Genomic DNA, 15,958 nt, shown 5'->3' on the forward strand with positions numbered 1-15,958 from the left:
CGAGTCAGTTCAACGATTCGTATCTGAATCGAATTCAACCTAACCCTTTGTTACCCCGTTTCGCCGACTCCCGTCGGCCGTCCACCTGTCCGATTTCCATTCATCCGTCCGTTCGTTCGTTTATTCATCCATTCCCTCCGGCTAATCACCGGAGGGGCGGTCTGGGTGGAGGATAGCGGTAAAGGATACTCGACGAACGATCCTTCGTCCTCACCGTACACGACGATCCTCGAGTTGAGAAAAAAAAAATAAAAAACCCCTCTCAAATTATACGACGCGTAGAACGTGAGGTGGCGACTACTCGATATTGTCGTTTCGTTTTAAGATTGGTGCCGATTCTTTATTTTTTTTATTTTTTTTATCATTTACTTTAATAATTTTCTTCCTCCGCTCTCTAAACTTCTCTCGTTTGTTTTTTTTTTTTTTTTTGTTCACCACCCTTCATCTTCGGCCACTCTCTCCAATTTTCCCGTTCCACAACATCCGACCCAACCTTATCCCTCCTTTCGCAAGCAAGCTTGTTTTAAATTGCTTCTGAAAATCTCATTTCGAAAAAAACAGAAAAAAAAAAAACTGGTCAAAAGTATAAAAACGAAAAAGAAACAATAAAAAGAAAGAGAAAAAGATGCGTCTCGCTTTCTTGGCGTGTACGCGAATCGTACGTCTATGCCGTATGAATAAATGAACGAATGAATTACTAGTATCGCGAATAACGAGGTTACGGTAAATGGAAAGAGGAAAAAAAACTAACGCGGAGCGTAACTCGCTCGCAACCGCTACACATGATCCGGGAATGTTTGTAATTCACGTTTACGGAAAGTTCGCGTTTCAGTTGCGAAATTTTCGTGGTATTCGGTCGCAAGAAAATCACTCCGCTCACGATTCCGGTAGCTCGCCAAAATTCTCGTTAAGGGTGGTTGATACTCGCGTCGCGGAGCGTTTCTTACGTTCCGCCGTCCCGCTTCAGCCTCGACAGTCGTCGGGTACGAGGTGTGTGGATGATAGGTCTTCGGACCAATTGCTACTCCTCGTGGACAAAGTTCCCCTCTGTTTTCCGCCGGAACAATCTCGGGCTCGCTCAGGTGAGCCGCGTGTCGTCCACCCGGCAAAATTTACGTACGTCCGGATAGCCGGCTCCGCGTCCCTATCCTCTGAACGAACGAAATTTTCCTATCCGGCCATCGAACACCTCGAAACAATTAACAACACCCAACTCTCATCGCCGGATGTTAGCAGCGTACCATCGAAAAGTCGTCCGACTCCGAAAATATCACACGCTACGTTTTCCCCCCAACCCCGAAATTTCATTATATCCACGACGATTGTCATCGTCGCGACGTTAGCGATTTCCACTCGATATATCGGTTTCGCAATACTTCGCTGTCAGACTGCGTGAGACTGTGCAAATATGTGTCGATTGCGGGGGTGGAAAGGGTTGGGAGGGGGTGGTAGAATGGAGGATTCGGGGATGTTTGGCGGAGTGCCGGTGGGTCGGGTGTTTGTGGTGTCAGCTTGGTTAAACAAGGCCCGTACACGTCGCGCGACGGGGTTTTCGTCAGAGGGTGACGGAGAGCGAAATCCTGACGGGGGGGGGGGGGGAGGTCATTTGATTTTCGGTGAAGAGAAACCGGGGGTGGGGGGGGGGGGATGATCGAGTAATTCGAAGCTACGTATGGACAAGCGTTGCGCGTTTTGCCGGCCATTTCTATTCCGCTTTAATTTTTTTTTTTTTGTTTTTCGAGTCTCTCTCTCCGATCGAGCGAGAGAGACGGGCGAAAACCCGGACGATCTTTATCCATTTTCCGGCCACTGTTAGACGCGGTTCGGGTGAATACGTGACTCTCGAGTCAATCGTCTCCTACGCGGCTGTGCGCTACGGTTACATATAGGAGGCGGCGTCTACCTACGTTTGTATTAATAAATTGGCGGCAGCTTTCTCCTTTGCATTATCTATCGTCTCCCTTATATTTCTTTTATTCATACATATATCCCGACTGATTGTGAGTCAGTGGCGCCCACGGCTTATTTTTAGATTTTCTCCGCTCGCTTCTCGTTGTCCCCGCGAGAGAAACCCTCCCGCTGATCGCTGAGGCTTCAATAAAAAGGAACTTCGTTCCACCAATTTTGAAATATGAAAGGACCGCGCGAAGAATATATATACACAGGGAGAGAAGGAGAATTCCTCATGATAAAGAATAAATAACGCGAATGAAATGACTGTTATATCGTCCGTGAAGGATGCAGAAATGGGAAACTCGGAGGATAAAAAAAAAAAGAACCGAAAAAAAAAAAAAAAATAAAAAAAATAAAGAACGCGACAGGGGAAATAACGGGGGGACGGATATTCGCGTTCACCGTCTGCAATTAGCCTGCCGCACACGAACGTGAGACGACGCTGAATTCAATTTTTTTTCATATCCCCCGAAGGATACGCGTCGCACACATCCCCCCCCCGGAGTAAGTTTTCAATTGCCCATTGCCCTCGGAAAATTTCATTTCTACACGAACGAACATTTTGCGCTTCGAGTGCCGTTCGCCTGCGTCAATAATAATAGACACGAAATGTATGTACGTAACGTAAAATTGTCCGATATTGGGATTGACTCGTGGACTTTTTTTTACCGTTAATTTTCGTCCCTCGTGAACGTCGGGTGATTTCGTTTCGCCCGATTTTCCCGCCCAGTTCGTTACCTTCGTATCTAATTTTTTTCCCGCGAATTCGTCCGAACGCGTCTCGAGGGTTCGACGAACCCGAATTTTCGCCGTTCTATCGTCGGCAGCCCTTTTCGTATCCCGTTGTCCTCGTTCCCTTTCGCACCGAACTCTTGGCGCGACGTGAAATCAAAGAATTTCCAGAGTCGCGTTTAATTTGTTTGACTACATCGTTTACGGTGGTAAAAAGTGATAACGTAATCGTTGAATCTGATTCACCGGTAACGACAGCGATGGCGGTGGTTGAAAAGTTATTAATTGAAGTTATCCAGAAGTTGAAAGTAAATATTGAGGGTGCCATCGGGGATATATATAGTACACGTATACGCTCAGTTATAGAACCTGCGCCCGTCCCCCGTCCGCCTAATAAAGTTATACCTCTGACTGAAATTGATGATTAAATCCGAACCGGCCCACCCTTGTCCCTACGCTCCGAAATCCCGCCAAAATTCCCATTTCGTTCTCGCTCACATCGCTCGCGCCCCTTCCATTCTTTTCGAATAAACTTTCACGAATCTCCCTCTCGGAGGGCGTGGGAGGCTGTAAAGTAGTACAACTAAATTACGAGCCCTCGACAAGGGAGGAATATGTACAGGGGATATGGTGAAAACTGCCCTCTCGCTTCCCTCGGAAAACGAGAGAGAGAGAAAAGAAAAAAAAAACCAACACAGGAGCGAAAACTCGATCAAATCAGATCACCGGCGATCGATCGAACGGGGCAGATTTTCGTTGCCTCGACACGCGACAAATAAAATAAAATCCAAACTACACCCCGTTGTAATTTTTCTCCCGATCGAGACCCGATTCTTTTTTTTTTTCCATCCCCTCTCCCGCTCCTCCCGCTAAGTAGTCGCTACAATTTTTTTTCGAAATTATTATATCTCCGGTTCGCTTCGACTGCGGCCCCAACGAAGGGCTTTCGGTGTTAAAAATTGATTTCCCCGGGGCGAATTACGGTCGCGGAAAACTTCCCCACCGTAGATTTTGACGACAGGTTTTACCGTGCCGCACGCGGCGTCTGCGATACACGGACGAAAAAAAAAAAGAAACGGGACAAAGTCAAAGAGCGGAGAAAAAGGAGGAGAAAAAATTTGCCAAAAAAAATGAGCAAACAGCAAAAAATGGGTCGACCTCTCCTAGCTCCTGATCATATTTCTCTCGTTTCTGCCGTCCCGCTTATTCATATTTCACGTCAACATTCGCAGCACACGACACGCGGAATCCTGGTAGGAGTATTTATTAATATATCATTTTTTTATTTTTTTATTCATTTTTTTTTTTCTTTCATCTCCGGGTTCTCCGAGCCGGTCATCTCGTATTTTAATATTCCGATGCCGTCGAAATGGACCGTTCTCGCATCCCGAAGATCACTCGGAATTATTATATCTCTTTTCGGAAAATAAATACGGATCCTTAGACGGAATGTAGTATTCGCATTAAAAAAGATGAAAAGTTTTGCTTCGTCGGTGAGCGGCTGTTCGTTGCAGTCGGTTACGCTCGTGTAACGCAGCGAGTTTCTTTCCCCTATTTTTCCCCCGGATCCTCAAAGGACGAGAAGCCAAAAAACCCTAAGGAACAGAATCCGACCTACTGGAATATTTATGAGAAAATATCAGGAGCCATTTACTACCTCGTAGTACGCACTCGTACCTGCGCCTCAGACCTCAGGGATATCTCTGTGCCGCCTCATCTTACCGCGGAGGAGAAAAATTAAACACACGCAGTTTATTCGGTAGGCAGAAAATTTACTTCCTTACTCCCACGTCGACTCCGCAGCTGCCGACGTTATTCGTTCGTCGATCGATCGCTGTAATAACGTCGTGACTTCGAGCCGAAGAAAAATCTTCAAAAAAAAGAAAAGGAAAAAAAAAACAGAAATAAATGAATAAAATCCCAGAGTCTGCGATATTCTCCGGTAGATATATATGTACAGATATTTATCTTCGCGAATCCCACCGTTATTAAGGGCGCCCGCCTAGTTTTCCAATCGGTTAACTTCAATGCAGGTTTTTGAGAGCCCGGAGTTTGTATCTCGAGCACACGTTACGGCCGAGCATTAGCTGCAGAATAGCGGCTCTCCACCGCGTATCGGTACAGTTAAGGGATCTCTTCCGCCCCGCTGAGTTCTAATCCTAAGCCAAAGAGCTCGAGGCTCGAGGAGCCACGTAAATCCATAGACGGGGGGTAGAGGAGGCGCGCGTCCCCGAATCCCCTCCTAATCGCGAATCTTTATTCGACATTTTTCGGAGGCCTGTTTTTTTTTTTTTTTGTTTCTTTTTCGCACGTACGGGGTCGGGTGACGAACAAAACGAAATTTTCCATCGAGTTCCGCCGCGAACCGATGAAATTTTTACGAAGAAATAACGCGACGTGGAAATTCGCGATGATTCGCGGCGTTCGCGCCCGCCATTTTACCGATTGCCTTCAGGTGAAACGCGTGCATGCATGAATAACGGAGTACGGAGCGAGCAATCAGTATAATAATCGACCCCAATGATCTAGCGGCGAAAGCGGCAGACCAAGCATAATTTAACGAGCCCTCCGCCCGCCCTATACACCGATAACTATTATGTGTGTATACGTATATCTGTACCGCGCCATTTACCTCTCTATACAAGCAGGTAAGATTTAATAATCCTCCGAACTTCAGGCGCCCTTCAGGTTATCGGCGAAACCGAGGTATTATTTCATCGTCGGCCGACGGCACGGAAAATGGACGTATATGTATATACACACACACGCGTTGGTCAACCGATAAAATTCGCTACGGCGGAAAATAAAAATATCACCCTCGCCTTTTGTTTTTCGGATTTTTTTCTTCGCGCGTTGGAGCGACCGCGGGCGAACGTCAAGGACGATCTTTTGCGATCCCGATGCCGGTGATACGCGACCGACGCGAGACGAAGAAGTCGACGTCCTCGAAGGTCGGCGTGGTGGAATGATGTCGAAAATTGTTGCGAGACGTTCTCGCGACTTTTGATCGGATAATGTTGCGAGAACGATGAGAATTATATGAATTGAAACTATAAACCGTGAATAAAAATGAAAAAACGAACTCATGATGCGGGATGGGTGTGAAAAATGGAGAAAAAGGAAGATCGTCCTGTTGCAGGAGGTAGCTCTCGCGCGACAGGATCACCGAAATACATTTATTCTGTCAACGGGATTAGTGACACGTGACAAAACCGTTTTCACATAAGCCATAGCTGTATGTACCTACATGAGCGTATACATATACATATATATATATATATATATATATACGTACATAGAATTTCGGATCTATGGGTAGAGAAGATAATGTAATAATATTCGCTGGATCGGTGTCAGAATCCTATTATTCAATACCATCGCCGCGATATTACGGTGGGGGGAAGAAAAAAAAAAAAAGAAGATTAATTGAACAGCCTGCAGCGCGTTGAATAAGGTTTGAATAAAAACTTGGAAATTATATCCATCAAAGTCCTTGAAGTTGGTTATTAAAAAGTTATCTAATTTTTCCTCTATACTTTGTTTCTCTCTTAATTTCTTATTTTTCTTCGTCCCTCAAGTTTTTTTCTAACCTTGAGCGGGTCGATAATAATATCGCCGGTGTATCGTTATTCCAGTCTCCGCTCTCGGTAACAATAATAGCCGAAATAGCGTAAAGTAAAAAAAGCTACAACAATCGCGCTATGCTGCGTCATCCGGTCGTACAATTGAGAGTTACGATTGTGGGAAATCCTAGTATGAAAACGGAGGAGACGCTCGTAAAAATCAACGACAAATGGCTGCCCGACGTTCACCAGTTATTCACAGACGTGTGTATATACGTGCACGTGGCTATTTATTTGCCGATAAAAGTCAAAACGAATGAGAAAAATAATCACCGACTGTTATAACTCTTCTCACACAACCGTGACAAATACTTTGACCTTTTTACAGCTGAAAATCATCTGCAACGAATCGAATCACAGAATTTACTGGCGTCTTTCGAAAAATGATTTCAACCCAATCAGAAATTACATGGATCTGAAAACTGCCTTGAATCTAATGATCCTTCCGAGGTACGACGAAAATTTTCATTTTTTCAAACAATCGCGACGTTCGCTAGAAATTCCCATCCGCAAATAGGGGAGATAGTTTGGTCGGGTCGGTTAATTACTTTTTGAGTAAGGTGATGAAAAAGAAAAAAATAGAAAAAAAGAAACTGAAAGAGACCGAGTCACTCTGGCGGTCTTACGATCTTGCGCGATAATCCTATACAACCCTAATCATACTCAATCGAGGCCCGAGATTTTCCATTTTTTCTTTTTTTTTTTTTCTTATTATTTTTCATCGCTGAATTTGCAGTTTGCGTCGTCGTCGCCGTAGTAAAATACGTTCGCGCGAATATACCTGTTCATTTATTTATCCCGTTTCTTTTTATATTATTTAATTTTTTTTTTCTGACGTACGCAATCCTCTTTCATCGTGCTGCAGGATATACGTGGTGTTGGACGAGCCGAATTTTATCTCCGTAAAGGAGAGGAGAGTCCTAGACGAAATTACGCTGGGTGACGACGAAAACGATTCGGCTGCAAAACTTGATAAGGCGAGTCGGTCGTCGAGTTCGGACAATAACGTGGCGGACGTGGCTTCGGATTCTTTTGTAATTGACGAAACGCTCTCGTCACCGCCGACCGCTGCTGCCGTTAAGTTTCACGATTATTGGAATTCTCCTACGGTTTTATCGGACCTCCAAATACTCGTGGTAAAATAAAAAAATGAAGCCACTAATCTCGCCGGCGATTCAATTCCACGCTGAAATTAAAGTATAAAAATTTTTGAAACGACAATTTTCTTGCCGGTATTTTCCGCACCCGAAAAATCAGTGCGTCGTCGCAACCACGGAATCAAATCCCTCGAACCCGATTACGTCGGAGTCGTTATTCGAGGAACATAAGATCTACTTTACCCGGGAATACGAAAATAACGATAGGATGTTCAAGATCCTAATTAAAGGTAAATTAATTATTAATTAACATATTCATTTCCATTCCGTCCGAAGGAGCAAATGTTTATACAATCGAATAACCGCGGTGTGGTTGCGCAGCCTCGCGATTCTTTGAAAAAAGAGAAAAAAAAAAAAAAAAAAGAATTTAACGCGTGTATATTACAGTAGATATGATAATCACTAAATGAGAAGCAAATTTATTCTTATACAAGCAAATGAAGTAGGGAGAAGCTTGAGAAAAAAATTCGAGGGTATGCACCGATTTTCATTATTCTCTCCTGTCATTGATTTTCACGTGAGAATAATTTTTGTTTCTTTTTTCAAATTCTCTACTCTGTAATAACGGCGATCCGGGAACAGAGAGAATTTTTCAGTCCGCACGAAATGAAAAATTCAAAAACGTAACGCGAGGTACGGGAAACGAGCGACGACGAACAGAGAAAAAAAAACAAAAAAAGTGAAACGAAAAACGAAATATCTTCTATTCTCCCAACACCTGCAGTCGAGCGGATTCCGTCAACTTTGATTAAAGTCGTTCCGAATTAGCGCAATTAAATTTGGGAGACTGAATTCTGAGAATATATTGCCACCCCCCCACACCCCAAATCGCATCCTCCTTTAACGGCGTTGTTCAACTTACGGTATCGTCGAATCGTCTCCCATATTTTTCCCACGCCCCGAATTTGCTGAAGCATTACGCAAGCTTTGTAGTTCGACGGAAGGACTAAACTTGGCCCGATAACACCAATAGAGGTTTTCCCTTCCCTCCCGTCTTCCGGCGACTCGATACACGACCCGGTACTACATACCGCGCGTATACCTCATAACCCTCCTTCTCTCCCTCCCCCCTATTTTCCTCTTCGGGGAATGAAATTTTTATTTTATTTTCTTTTTTTTTTTTTTTTACTTCTAAACTCGAAAAACTCGTTGTGTGTATAGTAGCGGCTGTATAGTAGGGGAATAAATCGAACAAAGTTTCAACCCTCCCGAAGTATAGTATACATACTGTATCGCGTTATCATAGTATATTACATTTCTCAAAATATCTTGTCTTTGACGGAAAGATTTTTCGATACCTTTCGGACGATGGTCAGCGTCAGGCTAGGAAAAATTGGCTACCGGAAATAGCCACCAACATTTATTCGTTTTTTTCCAACACTTTTTCCATTTTTTCTTCGGGTCAGCGAAGCTTCGACGACGAATCAGTAGTGCGAGTCAACGATAGCTCCGGCAGCGAACGAGGATTTGTTTGAAATCTGATCGCTGTGACTGGGTGGAAAAAAATCTCTTCTCTTTCCTTGTCGATTTCAGGTTTTCCTGTAACAGTGAAAACCGCGAGATCAGAACCGTTCCTGGCGCAGTCCCAGAGTGTTAAAAAATCGGCAACAACCGCATCGAGCAAAACGAGGAGGACGAGATGATGCCGAATAAAAATTATCCAATCGGTCGCGTCCTCGTCACGATAAAAAAAATAAATAAATAAAAACAAAAAAAAATATATACATTCTACGTATACAACTTTGGAAAATCGATCAATGTCAAAAAAAAAGAAAGGAAAGAAATATATCACGTGTCTGAATAAAAACCAAGTGAATCCAGTGAATTCAACGTGTCCATTAATATTTTCAGATATTATTTCCGAGGATAACAAGCCCGTAACGCGCACAGCTGGAAATGCTAAAGAAATGGATACCCCCTTCGGAAAACAGTAAGTGGAACAAACGAGAAAAAAAATTAAAAAAAAAAGACAAAGAAAAGAATAACCGCATCTCATTTGGCATGGTTATACGTTTGACAGTCTTCGAGTGAATCCGAGAATGATTCTTGAGATTTCGTTGGAATAAAAATGAATAAAAGTAGAGCGAAGGATGGGTTAGTTCTAGAGAATAAACAGAAATAAGAATAATTATGAGGAAAAGCGTAGTACCGGGTAAGAGCGAAAGCTAAAAGGGTAAATGAATCGCCTCATTAGCTCGAATCTCCAAGAGACTCGAGCGTCTTCAGTTCCCTTTAGCCTCCTGTCTGCCCCGTTGAGTGGCTGTTCTACTAATTGTAACCGACAGATTTAGACAGGGTGAAGTCAAACCATCAGCGAGGGGAGAGGATCGGGGTAGAGGGAGTCGGTAGATGCTTCGGGTTGGGAGTAGAAACTTGAATGATGGGATTATCCTCGAGGGGGGAATTACCAGCGATCGATTATTATCGATGATCATTAGGGATGAGAGGTCGGCTCGCTATTTCGCGAGGGGGAAAACGGGATGAAATACTAGTAGATATGGAATTACGACGGGGAGCGAACCCCCACCCGACCTGCCACCCTCGAAAATTTTCTCCTCGAAAAGCAAGTGCGTCAAAATCGTATCGAGGATTTCGACTTCGTAGTCGTCGACCGAATTCAGATGCGACTAAGACCAATCGAATAATTCCACAATATTACGCTCCGGTTACTCGATCGACTCGAAGGTTCGATTGATTTGATTCGCGGATTCGCGTGATCCCGGAAAACACGAATAACGATAAATTATTTGCCGATGTGACAAACGACCATACGAGTCCGTTGAGAAAGGAAAAATTCATGAATCGAAGGGATTGAATTTTTTCGGCCGACGATAATTTCCGTGTGCGGCTTAATTTCGGCGACTTTTTCGGGGGGGTATACGCCCCATCCGTTTCTTATTAGTCCCCGTTGTATCATCGTCCCATTATCTCATCGGTTGGACGTACACGTAATCGCTCTATATCAGTACCGCCTTTATACCCCGTTCGCCCCTTTTCTTATTATTATGATAATCGTTTAATGGCGCGAAGGGTTGTATTTGACGTGGGTCAAGCTCCTGTCATCCTCCTCACGCGTTAATGTCCTCTAGTTGTGTCTCGCTCATTGCCTTCCTTTTTCAACTACACCACCAGCAGCTATATATATATATATATATATATATAACATCGAGACGTGACAACGAACCCGCGGAACTAGGAGACGCGGATGAAAAATAGGGGGAGGTTACCAGGGGGGGGGGGGGGGGACGAAAAATTCTTCAAATAGGTCCGTAGCCGAAGGGTTGCGGTGGCACGTCTCAAAGACGGCGTGTGACGAAGGAGGATGAAAAAAAAAAAAAGGAATAACGAAGGCGTAGAGTGAGCGGAAAAAAGAAGAGAGGCATGAAGCTTTGTAAAAAAAAAGGGGCAAAATTCTGAGGGGGGGGGGGGGCTGTTCAGGATTTCGAGTTGGGCATGCCGAAGGTCGGGCATCAGGGAATGTTTAAATTGAGTTTAGAGGGCAGGTTATTCGAGTGCCTCGTAGTGAAGTGGAGTACGTACGAGCGGAGCTTAGAGCCGACTTTTCTCTGCGGATTATGTATACGTACGTACCTATACCAGCTTCGTTCGTTTTTTACCTCTTCCATTTTTCACATTCTCCGAGCTTTTTATTCCATTCCGTTCTATGCCAGGCTGTATTATGCATGCATTCCCCTCTCCGCACTGTACATACGTACAATATGTTTTAGAATTTAATTGAATTTCACTCGCCGTGTTCAACCCCACTCGACGTTCACTGCATCGTACAAATAATATTCCACCCCCGCGTACGTACCTTTATCCTCGGCGGCTATTGCAGCGTGCACTTTTACCGTCGGCGTCAATTTTTTCATTACAATTATTCATCGTCTCAACTTCCACTCTTCGTTGCCGAGCTTTATTTCGATCTCGCCGTATCGTCGAAACTGCCGGGGCGGGGAAAAGATCGGGCGCTTTTTTTCCCGCTTTTATTCCCAGATCCCACCCCATGCGCCGTTGGCTTATGAGAATAGGGAATAAAAATACGGAGTAGGGTAAAAAGAATAATGAACTACTTATTATCGGCCTGCAAGCCCGGTTGATGGTACGGCGTTTGTTACATGGTGCGAATATTTCAAGGCTCATGTGGCAGAAGAAGGGTAGTTCTTGAGTTTTTTCTTACCACGTTACCGCGCAGCGGAATGCTAGAAATAACACGGTGTCCCGAGCGAAGAAAGCCAGCCAGCCCTTGGTAAAAACCGCGTGCGTGCGATGCTCGCAGTTCCTTCCAAGGATATAAAACGTCGTCACGGGTTGACGATGACGGACTTTAACGTTCGCCGCTTGTGTGTGTGTCTATATATTTTTATACGCGGCTATACCTTTTTTTTTCTATATTCTCTTTTACGATAACGAGTCAGGGGTGAAATGGATGGTCAAAACGGTACAATAGCTACTCGCCGATCAAAGTTGCCGGAGGAAGCCCAGGGGGGCGGAGGGGGGGAGGGGGAAGGGGGAGGAAAAAAGAGAAAAAAAGGCGAAAAAAGGAGAACGCCGCGACAAAAGGTGGAAAGGAAGGAAGGAGAAAAAAGGAGCAGAGTTCGGCCGAACTGTAACGTTGAGAAAATCGAAGCGACGTCGCGTCGTCGCGACGCCGACCGAACGTACGGGGTGGTTCAGGGGGGGGGGGGCGGGGGTGTTTCGGTGAATACCTACCCCCGTTTCTCTCTCACGCATTTAAAGGTACATATCGGAAATATCATTGACGCTTTTGCGCTACGGAACGGCACTCTACCTCTCAATGGTCTAGACTCTAGAGTCTTGAAGCATCGAGTCTCGCGAGGGCTCTACTAGCGGGTAACGTGAAAGGTGTTGTCAAGTGTCATTGGCTATATAGGTATACGTAAGTTCCGTCAACATCCGTTATTGACATTGCCTTGTATATCGCAAAGTAGCTGTCGACGGGACGTACTCTCGCTGCGCTTGTGATAACACGCCGCCTTATATTCCCGTGCAACTCGTCGGCCTTCTTTCCCTCATTTCCCCCCCCCCCCCCCCCCCCCCCCCCCCTCCTCCGTTTCCCGACCGATTATCTCGTCCGACGTATTCGGACGCCCGAAAAATGCGTCGACGCAGCCGCCCACCGCGTTTTCCGAACTTAATTTGATTCGATGTACGCGGACAAAATATTCTTTCGGGGCAGTAGAAGTAAGCGCAAAGTAGGCGGATGTGGTATAACTATGTATATGGGAGAACGCGTAGGGTTCGAAAAAATTCCTCCCTCTCCCCCCCGCCCTCCTGATCCACTGTCAAAGGGGTTCTTTGGACCTTTGTCAAGCCTTTCGAATATTAAGTTCCTCAACGCGAAAAAAGTAACCCGAAAATATCTGAACTTTGGATAAAAAATATCTCAGCCGCTAATCAACTTTGTATTTATATATATAAAGTTGTAATCGTGGTGAAGGGTTTTTTTTTTTTGTACGCTACCGTTGATGTCTGGATTGAATAAAAATTATAATTCGGTGATGTAATGAGAAATTCCGAACGTGGTAGTTGGAAAATTGAAAGAGCGAAGCAATCTTCGAGGTGAGTCCGAAGCAGCAGCGTAGCGAACCAACCAACATGTATTCGCAAAACGTGAAAAATTGATGAAACGATTTTTACCAAAAATCGTAGCTTTTGAAAATTTCGACTTTCCGAGCATGGACCCTTCGAGAGGTCGGAAAAAGTTTCATCAAGTTCGTAAAATATCTTGGAAAAAGTCACCCCTGTAACGTGGAATGCTCCAAGCATAGGTAACGTTGACCGAATGAAGAATGCAAGAGAGAAGTAAAGTGTTAACAATAATGTAGACTGACAAAAAAAAATAAAATACTCTTAAGAAATGTACGAAATGTAATGATCCGGAATTGAAAGAAAAAAAAAAAAAATTACGAGATAAAAATTTAAACGACGCGTGAAACCAAATGTAGCGCGCTTACGCGATATGCTATAGTAAAAAGATAAGAAAGAGAAGACAAGTACCTCAAACAGCGAAGTAGGTGTTGATTTTTTCTCTTCATTGTATAAATTTTTTTTCATTTCCTTCAATTTTCATCCGACCGTCGGCGAAAATTCTCGGCGGAGGTGTAAATCTGACAGACGTGAGTAATTAAAAGCTCAACCGGGTTGAAGCTGTGAGCCACAACGGGAGCTGGAGGAGAGAAATGGGATGAGGATAGAGACGACGACGACGACGAGGCGCGTTCGTCGCCAGGCATCGGCTTACCCCTTCCCCGTTTTCGTATTATCCCGGCCGTGGATTGAACTTCGAGAGAGTGAATTTTGAATTTTCTCCCTCACCGGCGGATACAAGGAGGACGCGGGTCAGAACTTTCTCCACCGCGGCGGCGAGGCGCGAAAATAACGTTCCGGCGTCGCGGGACGCGGTTCAAAGGAAACATTTCGAACTCTATTTCCAACTTGATCGCCAACCCCACGTACGGGTAGCTAGTCTGCCGTTAAACTTCGCAAAAGTGAAAAACAAAAGGGACCGATTTTCGTCCCTCGAAGACCGCACTAGTCAGAATAACGGGGTGATAGAAATAACGCGTTACGAACAGAGCTAATAGAAATACACAGAAGAACAAAATAACCGCGAAGGTGAAAGAGCCACCCGGGGGGGCGGGGTAGTCAGCGCGCCCTTATTCCATATACGGCGATTCCAAGAGTCGAAACAAATGAGGATAGCTCCGCGGTCTTCGAATGAAAAGCTGCGGCTCGAAGAGGTTTTTGAGTAACCCGCGGTGATGGGGCAAATAACTCAGAGGTCCCGACCAACAACCCCCTTATCCTCGGCCTCGGCCTTAGCCGAAGAAACCCCGGGGTTTTATTCCCTCCCTCCGTCGAGTGGTATATCTCTCCGAATTCGCAGGAGGGATAACTAGTTCGCCTCGTTTTGCTCCGGTTCGCCTCGCTTTGCTCCCTCCCTCCCTCCCTCCCTCTTTCCCCCCTCCCCCCCCTTCCGCCCCCTCGTGATTCGCTTCGTCGAACCAACGAACCAACCAACCAACAGTCGTCGACCAACGAGGCAACAACCAGCGACACAAATACGACCGTTAAAATTATTCTCAGATCTTCACCCAACCCCGAGTCGACGTATTATTGCCGCATATCCCCCCGCTCTTTCTCCCTCTCTCTCTCTCTCTCTCTCGTAATTTTGAGTTTATTCGTTCACTTTACGCCGCGAAATACGTACAACGTGTTTTATACACGAAAAAGCCCCGAAACAATTTACTTTTCACAACCTCCGCGATTGTAAAAATGGTAAATAAATCTAAAAATTGAAAGGGATCGTCGATCGGAGGGGGTGCGAATATTATAGTCGAAATCGATAGGAGCTAATCGTGGTTGACGTAACGCGACACACGCAAAGGGTGTACGGGAAGGATAAATGTACGCGTTGCATTCGAACGGGGGGGGGGGGGGAACCTCGTCTCGAAACGATCTTCCCGTGTCACGGGGTTACGGGCCGTTGGAAAATATGGGAAATGACGATATTTACGTCTTCCTTATCGCGCGGTGGTGGGGTTTCGGGTCAATGGGCCAACGGGAGGGAGGCGCTCGGTAATCTCCACATCCTTCCTCTCCGCGAACCACCCCCGTCCGTTTCGACCGACCTGGTCGTCCTCTTTAAAATAACGCGGCGCCGACGACTCCCCATCGCCGCCAGATGATTGAAATTATCGCTCCGTCGACGATTACGCGGAAACAAGAGAAAAAAAAAAAAAAAAAACAAACGAACAAACAAATCATTCCAAATCATCGATTTTAACTTTCCGAATGTCGCGTCAGCTTCCCGCGTAACCGCCGACTAGCTCCATAGTTCCGCCAATTAAGCCCTGTGATCAATATAATCAAGGGACTCGTTTGTCCGCACCACAGGTATCCACGGGCGGGTTTTACGGTGATACGCGAGTACATCGCGCGACTTCACCTCAGCTATTAAACGAGAATTTAGTTTCCTTTCGTTGAATTCTGACGAAATTAATCATCCGCGTTGTGTGTAACGCAATTTCTACCGCGGCAGCTGCCGCTTCGGCGAGAGGTCGGAATTTTCCTCCGTTAGAATCTGATACGCACACAATCGTACGGCGGGTATATACATACGTATATATATATATATATATATATATATATATATATATATCTATAAATGATATATATACAGAGTCGGTAGTTCGCGACAAACGGAGAGACACACTCGCGTGTATCGACGCGCTAGCGAACACGTTTTCACTCGGGGAAACACCGAACAGAGGACTCCGAACGGTGTATAATATTATAATAGATATTTCGAAGCGTATACGGAGTTACAGGTAACAGGTACTAACGCAAGGTAACAGGTGCCCCGGACAAATTGCCTTCGTCAATTCGACGGCACGTACCGAACACGACGACGATATACAACGACCTACACACACAAACACACACACACACGCACACACGTCTCTACAC

The 15,958-nt window shown here is 45.2% G+C and overlaps 1 protein-coding gene and 1 long non-coding RNA gene across 6 annotated transcripts in view; one reads left to right on the forward strand and one right to left on the reverse strand.

Annotated features, from left to right (window-relative positions):
* The window catches only part of LOC125501627, a 57,927-nt gene that overhangs the window by 28,402 nt on the left and 13,567 nt on the right, over positions 1-15,958 (reverse strand). For both annotated transcript variants that reach the window (XR_007279224.1, XR_007279225.1), the window contains exon 3: positions 8,764-9,004. This is a non-coding gene — a long non-coding RNA (uncharacterized LOC125501627). The remainder of the gene's footprint in view (positions 1-8,763; positions 9,005-15,958) is intronic.
* Positions 1-15,958, forward strand: part of LOC105689610 — a 52,589-nt gene that overhangs the window by 22,200 nt on the left and 14,431 nt on the right. For 2 of the 4 annotated variants that reach the window (XM_048657855.1, XM_012406756.2), the window contains exon 2: positions 9,317-9,395. The exons of 1 other annotated variant lie outside the window; for it this stretch is intronic. In XM_048657855.1, coding sequence (XP_048513812.1) covers positions 9,362-9,395 — 34 coding nt within the window. In that variant the 5' untranslated portion in view covers positions 9,317-9,361. Of the gene's footprint in view, positions 1-4,167; positions 4,445-9,316; positions 9,396-15,958 lie in introns of those variants that run through there. One more of the 4 variants, XM_048657856.1, reaches the window with a different exon arrangement.

Source organism: Athalia rosae, chromosome 7, assembly GCF_917208135.1.
Source record: "Athalia rosae chromosome 7, iyAthRosa1.1, whole genome shotgun sequence".
Taxonomy (NCBI): domain Eukaryota; kingdom Metazoa; phylum Arthropoda; class Insecta; order Hymenoptera; family Athaliidae; genus Athalia; species Athalia rosae.